The sequence below is a fragment of the Arachis hypogaea genome, chromosome 10 (assembly GCF_003086295.3).
Source record: "Arachis hypogaea cultivar Tifrunner chromosome 10, arahy.Tifrunner.gnm2.J5K5, whole genome shotgun sequence".
Classification (NCBI taxonomy): domain Eukaryota; kingdom Viridiplantae; phylum Streptophyta; class Magnoliopsida; order Fabales; family Fabaceae; genus Arachis; species Arachis hypogaea.
Genome location: NC_092045.1, coordinates 4,267,677 through 4,275,684, shown reverse-complemented (window position 1 = coordinate 4,275,684; position 8,008 = coordinate 4,267,677). Strand labels below are relative to the sequence as shown.

The following is an 8,008-nucleotide window of genomic DNA, read 5'->3' as shown; positions in this document are numbered from 1 at the left end:
TTTTTATATTTTAATATATATTTTATGTGAATAATTAATTTTTAATATATACACATAATATAGTTAATGGCTTACATAATTTTATTAAACTTTTCAAAATATGAAATCATAACTATTTATTTATTATATTAACTTATATAATTTATTTATGATATTGTCTATATATAGATCTATTGAAAATTAATTTCCATTTAATTAGATTTTAATACAATAATTGTGGGCCAATATCTGCAATAAAATAACTTTTCTATTATACGTTGTTATTTGTTACTTGTTAGCCACTAGTCAGCTTTTTTTAAGTTGGTCTTCTGTGACAAATCAACTCTATTACTGGAGTTATTTCTGTCATTTTTACCTTCGCTATAAGACAAATAATTACTTGGCAAACTTTTCGTACGTGAAATATCGTATTTCAGTTTTTGCAGTGGAATACGTGATAATTTTCTAATGATATATAAGAAAGATAGAATAGATGAATGAATGAGAGAGATAAAAAAAGAAAGAGAAATTTTTTTAATTTTTGGAAAAAATTTTGATTTCAATTGTAACGAAAAGGTGATATGTAACACATTTTGGTTGTAACATTAGTAATACATAATAGAATAATAGATAAAGAAATGAGAGAGATAAAGAAAGAGAGAGAAGGATAAAATTCTTTAATTTTTAAAAAAAATTAATTTTAATTACAATAAAAGAATGATATGTGACACATTTTAATTATAAAATTAGTAGAATATAATAGATAACAAATTTCTTTAAGACTATGCACTCAATGTTTATTTAGAATAATATGATAACAGTGTTAGAAATATAATTATTAATATTATCTTTTTTTATTAATTTAAATTTTTTAGATGAATAATTTAATGATATAATATTAAAATTTTATGTTTAAAAGATCAAGAATTCAATGCTCGGTAAATTTAAAAAATAAAAAAATATAAAATAATAAAAGAAATAAAAAAATACCTATACAAAAATCAAACAAATCCAAAATAAAAAAATGCATTATTTAAAACAAAATGATATCCGGTCTTTATTATTATATTATTGGTATGTTATCTTAAAAAATAACGAAGTTATAAACAATTGAATTGAATACTTAAATTATAAAATAACCTGATATTAGTAAAATATTTAGTTGATCATCATGATTCATTGTATGTTTACAATTGAGTATATATCCAATAGATTAGACTCATCCTCAATACTCGATAGTAATTAATTGTTTCAAAAAATTGAGCCAAATCGTATTTCATTTTCAATGAATTTTTTGATATTTTCAAGTCAACAAAAGATTATTTACCATATATTTTTTTTTACCATATTTTGATTGTGGAACAAAACCAATAAAAAAAATAGAGAATTGGCATGTTGGCTTAAATATAAGATAAAATCAAAAGAATTAATCACTTGTTAACATTTAATATTTCTCTAAATCGTATAGACAATGAACCAAAATAAACAAAGATGGTGATTTCTTTTTAGATTAATCTAGTGTTCCTTATGAAACAATTTTCTATGTTAATTAAGATCCCTATAAATACGTCACAACTGTAGCAACATTTTCACCAAACAAACACTTCCCACTACTTAGCATTTTCTATACATACATCACTGAAATAATTAAGTAGTTGTTATTGTTATTGGTCAAAACATGGATCCATTCTCTGTTGTGTTGTGTGTGTTAGGGTTAGTGATTGTGGGTCATGTGGCCTATGCCCAAGACTCACAACAAGACTACCTTGATTCTCACAACGCAGCAAGATCCGAGGTTGGTACTCCAAACTTGTCTTGGGATGACACTGTTGCAGCCTATGCACAAAACTACGCCAATCAGCGAAAAAGTGATTGCCAATTGGTCCATTCCGATGGCCAATATGGGGAGAACATTGCAAGGGGCAGCGGTAACTTTTCCGGCACGGATGCCATGAAATTATGGGTGGAGGAGAAGGAATACTATGACTATGGTCCTAATAGTTGTGTGAGTGCCCAAGTCTGTGTCCACTACATACAAGTGATTTGGCGTGACTCGGTAAGACTTGGGTGCGCCAAAGTAATTTGCGATAATAATACAGGCACTTTTGTTATTTGCAGCTATGATCCAGGTGCTAATATCACTGATCAAAAGCCTTACTAATATAAACGATGTTGTTGTTATGTTGTCTATTTAAACTTTTAATATTGCTAATCTGAATTCTTAACTCTCTTCTTGATTAAGGATGCTGATTTAGCAGTAACAAGGCAATATATAATAATAAAATCATGAGTTTATGTGTCAAGGCTAGTTATATTATCAATCATCATGTATTACTCTATGTAGTGATATTTTTTCATGTAATATGTTGGATAATTAGTCCATATCTCACGTAATTTGTACCCATGAAAATTGTATGTGGTGTGTGTGATGTTAATTACAAGTTAAATAGTACATATATTCCTTTATCTCTTTGTTTTTAATTATTATTAGCTATTACAGTGATATAATATGCGACTGTAATTGTATTTGTTTTATTTGAATGATAAAATCAAGAAATTAAAATTGCAATACAGAATAAACGTTTGTTTCCTAGGAGATAAACTGAACCAAAGTGTTAGGTGGGTAAAGGGCCGGAAAAGACAAAAAATATTAGATAATGTAATAATTTATTTATATAAAATATGTTCTCTGTATATAAAATGAGTAAGAGAACTAGTTGACAACTTGGTGATGATAGATCATATGCAACTATATAAATAATATTGTAATTATATAAGTATTGTACACATTATATGCATGTTGATTATGAAATGTGTACATTATTCATAAAATTATTAATTTGTCAATTTGGTTTAGAGTAGTTCTATCATGACTAAAATGATTTATTTAAGCTGCTGCAATTACCACATATATACTAATTAATTGATGAAAATGATTTTAATTAACAATACTCATACATAACTGAATTGATATCTACCTATTATATATTAAGTTGTAGTGCTGTGGATTGATTTCTATTTAACTTTATTTCTATGTATGTACAAATAACATAACTAAATTCAGTAGTTTTAAACTACCATAAAACAAATTTGTCGTATAATTAGATTTAGTGTCGGTTATTCTAACGATTTGTAAAATTTGTCGGCACCCAATATACAATGGTAAATGGTTGATTAATTCCATGAAATAATTGAGACAGTTTTTAATTGTCGCTAAATTTTGTCAAAACTGTCGTAATATTCCGCTTCTGGCATTATAAGAATTTTTTTTTATTTGTGATAATTTTTTCTTCTATTTGTGGAGGTTTATAACTCTACCACATAGTTTTTGGGGGTTTTAAAACTTCCAAAATTTAAAATACTACGAAGTCTTTTATGAAGATTTTATGTGTGTTTAGTGAAAATTTAATTATTTATTTATTTTTAATTTTAAAACATTTATTAGTCTCATCTTATTAACATACTTTTAAATTAAAAATTTGTTTTTGTCATCATTCTCTTTTTTTTTTCTTTGACTCGGCCTTATTCTGTGAAAACTAGAAAAAAAAAGAATTTTTTAGAGAAAGTTTAAATCTTAATTATGAATTAATTATGAATTACCTATTAGAAGAAGTTTTATAAATTGTCATAAATAAAATATATTTTAAAAATTTTTACCAAAAAGTTTTTTTTTCAATTAAATATAAATTTTGTAGTGTGGTGTAATATTTAGATTTGAATATTATTTAGTGTTCAACACTTAATGACAAAAACGTTACATTTATAGGAGTGAGAAAATGAACCGTAGCTAAAAATAACTATCTAACAAAGAGACTAATTAAAACCAGAAGAATCTATAATATTATTTCATAAAGATAAACTAAGATAGATAAAGTAGCTAGATCACAACATGATGAATTCAATATATTGTTGGTACTAGCTAGTACATTTGTGACACTATTATATATAGGTGCATTCTACTATGACTACAATATCAGTGGCTACCATGACTACAATATAGAGGACAAATCAATCAAAGATACCTGTTCTAAGAAATTTGACTCTCAAGTTAATTTGACCCTTTTAATTGGCTCTCAATGGTTTAGTTCCAATTTTTTACCAGTGTAACTTTGTTATCAATCTTAGTCAATTTCATACATTCTAGATTATGAAAAAAGAAATCTTTTTTTCTTATATAATTATTAATGAATTAAGAATTATATATTTTTTCTTTTTTACTCCTGACTCTCTTGAAGGCAATGCTAGGTTTCTTCGTAGTGGAAGAAGGAGCATCGAAATTGGTATGAGGCTGAGGCTGAGACACCGAGTGAAAGCAGCAGAATCTGGAGCCATAAAGTCAGCTACAAAAATGTGATCAAAGCCATAATCGTAAAGCCAATTGGATGGGCCTCCTGAAGAATATATGTTCACACCGCATTGGAAGGGAGGGAGGGAAGGAGAAGAAAGAATAAGAGTGTTTGTAACTATGATTACGTTTGGTTTATTGATTAAAATAAGACACTGAAAATAAGACATAAATAATAGATATATAAAAATTAATATTTTTATATTTTGTTTAATAATAAAATAAAAATTATGAAAAGTTTAATTTATTTTTATTTTTTTATTTAAAAAATTTATAAAAAAATATAATTATAAAAAAATAATAAAAAATAAAAAATAAAATATATTTTTTATTAATTTTTTATATTTTTTTATTATGATGAATATAAAATATATTTATTTAATATTTTTTAACATAACATTTTTTATTATATCTTATCTATCATATATATTTAATTTTATATCTCTATATATTTTTATCCCAGTATTCCATGCCTATAAACAACTGTAGGCAATATATCCTCTAAAGTTAAAAGGGAATTGAAATTGCAAAAAATTTTATAAAAGAATGAAAATCTAAACCACAATAGTGATAAACTCAATTAAGACTTTAAGAGTCATTTAAATGGGGCAGTCAGTTTCAAAACTATATAAACCAGGTGCCATTTACTAATTTGTAGAAAAAATCATAACCACAATAGTCATCCAAACCATAACCACAGTAGAACTGGGCTTATATATATGTATATGGATCATTGGATCTTGCCTTATTATACATAAACAGCCAATTAACAACAATAATACCTCTTAGTAAGGTCTCTCCCCAATAATGTTACCGGGAGGATCATAATTACATGTAACAAAAACACCCCCGTTATTACAAGTTACTTTGGCACATCCAACGCGCAATGAATTTCTCCAAACAATTTGAGTATAGTGAAGACAATCCACACCACCAACACAAGTGTTAAAATTATAATCATAATATGGCTTCTCATTTACCCACAATCTCACAGCATCAGTGCCTGAAACAATATAACCTCCCCAACCCATTGCAATGTTCTCTCCATAGGGCCCACCTGATGAATGGATCAATTGACAATCTCTACGCTCATTTGCATATCTTTCAGCATAGCTTGCAACAACATCATCCCAAACCAAATTTGGAACTCCAACCGCTGATCTTGCAGAATTGTGAGCATTAAGGAGGTCTTGTATTGAGTCTTGACCATAAACTACATCACCGACAATCACAATCGTTAACCCCAACATACACAACAACAGAGAGCATGAACCCATAGTGATAGTGGTATTTAATTGTTATAATTTTAACGATATAGAATTGCTAAATGGTATATATGTATGTAGGTATTGATAGGAAATTTTTTTCGTGAAGGTATTAATAATTAATAGATTTTTTAAATGAGTCTCTGTGTAGGAATAGTATCTAAAACTATTAATGCACCGGATCTAATACCATTAGTTGATAATTAATATATGGAATCAATTATTTATTTATATTATTTTGACTGAGAAGTAATCATGATATCACTGTATATACAATAAGCACTAAATACAATGGTTTTAATAGAAATTAAGAGATTTGGCAAAGTATAATTCATATCAAGTTAGAAAATCATTTTCAAATCATTATAGAAAAAAATATTATATTACTATATAGGTTGAATATAAACGTGGTATATTAGTATTATTGACTTAATGTAATCCTTTTGTGTGCGTTGTTGACCAATATTAATATAAAAATATTATTTATATATTAGAATTAATTACTAAAATTAATTATTAATATATTTGTATATAAATATATATTGTTTAATTTATTTTTAATATATATTTATATTTAATATATATTTCATACTAATAGCTAATTTTAATAACTAAATTTAGTGTGCATTTAGTATAATTAATATTATGTTTAATTATTCTATTAGTTCCTATAATTTTATTGAATTTTCAATTAAGTCTCTATATATTCTTTTTTTTAGATTGAGTCCTTACACCATACTGTGACAAAAATGTTAGAATTAACAGAATATTTTTATTAAACAAAACGAATATGTCTAATACTTGACTGAATATTTTGTATAGTTTAATAGAATATTCCGTTAATTTTAACGCTTTTGTCACAGTAGGAATTTACTTACAAAATTTAATATGGTATAGAGACCTAATTAAAAGGAAAAAAAAAACAATATAAATCTTATTCTGTTAGTCTCTATAGTTTCACCAAATTTTTAGTTAGGTTCCTATACTTTTTTTTCCTTTCAATTGGGTCTCTACACTGCTATTAATTTTATAATTAGGTCCTTTATAGTGTAAAAAATGATAGAGTTAACTGAATATTTCTTTGCAAATTGAAGGTATTCATAATTAAAAACTTAATTAGATCTTTTATTACATATATTTTGGAAGAAATATTTGGTTAATTTTAACATTTTTTATATGAAAAAGGATATAATTACAAAATTAAAAGTAGTGTAAGGATCCAATTGAAAAGAAAAAATATATAGGAATCTAATTAAAAATTTGATGAAACTATAAAGAATAATAGAGTAATTAAATTTAATATTAATAATATAAGAAGAGGAGCACAAAGTAGCTAAATAGGAAAAGGGGAGTAATTAATCACAATTAAATGATCTATTATTTCATAAACATATATAATAATGAGTAATACTCCTCCCTCCACCCATGATTAAATAAGCGACGTAATATATATTATAAATAAAAAAGTACATATTTATTTTTATTTAGTAAGGTCTCTGTCCAATGTAATTGCCAGGAGGATCATAGTTACAAATAATGAAAGTGCCTCCATTATTGTCGCAAATCACTTTGGCACAACCAACGCGGAATGTGTTTTTCCAAACCACTTGAGTATAATGACCACACATTTGGTTATCAGCACATGAGTTTGACATGTAATCAAAGTATGCCTTTTCGTCTACCCATAATTTCACACCATCTACACCTGAAAATTCATTACTGCTACTCCATGCAAGGTTCTCTCCATAAGGCCCATGTGAATGGATCAGCTCGCAATCCTTTCGCCGTTGATTGGCATAATTTTGTGCATATGCTGCAACAGAATCGTCCCAAATCAAACTTGGTTCTCCCACTTCTGATCTTGCTACATTGTGTGCATCAACATAGTCTTTTGGTGAATCATGAGCATATACATAACCCATAATGCATAATAATGAACCTAAGATAGTGATAGGAGAAAATGAAATCTTGCATGTTTTCATATTCTCTTGTGCAAATAATGTGATTTTTTTGGTTTGTTTGTAATGTATGTTTTAATGTGTTTGATGAGAATTATTAAGGTTATAGCGAGGTATTTATAAGAATCAATCTTTACTTGGAAAAGTAAGTTGTTGTAGTTGTTTCAAAAGATTACCGGATCCATAACAATGAAAACATGTAATGGATGATTTGTTTTCAATATTTTGTTACACGGTTGAATTAACTTTGTTATAAATTAAAACCATGATTCAACAAAAACGATTCTAACCATATATGACAACGCATGTCTTGTTAAGTAGTATATATCCTAAATATAGGAGAAAAAGATTAACATCATAATTAAGAAGCTAGGCTGAGTTTCTATGTAGCAGTTCGAAGATGAAGCAATTTTTGTAAAATTATAGGATGACTAAAAATATAGAAAGTAAATTTTGAGCTG

General features: G+C 26.5%; 3 protein-coding genes across 3 annotated transcripts; 1 reads left to right on the top strand and 2 right to left on the bottom strand.

Moving 5' to 3' along the window:
* Positions 1 to 1,588: 1,588 nt before the first annotated feature.
* Positions 1,589 to 2,349, top strand: LOC112718138 (pathogenesis-related protein 1B-like). Its single transcript, XM_025770035.3, has one exon. The coding sequence runs from the start codon at positions 1,658 to 1,660 to the stop codon at positions 2,138 to 2,140; it is 483 nt and encodes a 160-aa protein (XP_025625820.1). The 5' UTR covers positions 1,589 to 1,657; the 3' UTR covers positions 2,141 to 2,349.
* A 2,746-nt stretch (positions 2,350 to 5,095) lies between these two features.
* On the bottom strand, positions 5,096 to 5,601 carry LOC112714745 (pathogenesis-related protein 1C). The gene has a single exon (XM_025766411.3). It carries the CDS (start codon positions 5,599 to 5,601, stop codon positions 5,110 to 5,112), a length of 492 nt encoding a protein of 163 aa, XP_025622196.1. The 3' UTR covers positions 5,096 to 5,109.
* Positions 5,602 to 7,073: 1,472 nt separating this feature from the next.
* LOC112714743 (pathogenesis-related protein 1C-like) lies at positions 7,074 to 7,571 on the bottom strand. The gene has a single exon (XM_025766410.1). It carries the CDS (start codon positions 7,569 to 7,571, stop codon positions 7,074 to 7,076), a length of 498 nt encoding a protein of 165 aa, XP_025622195.1.
* Between the last annotated feature and the right edge of the window lie 437 nt (positions 7,572 to 8,008).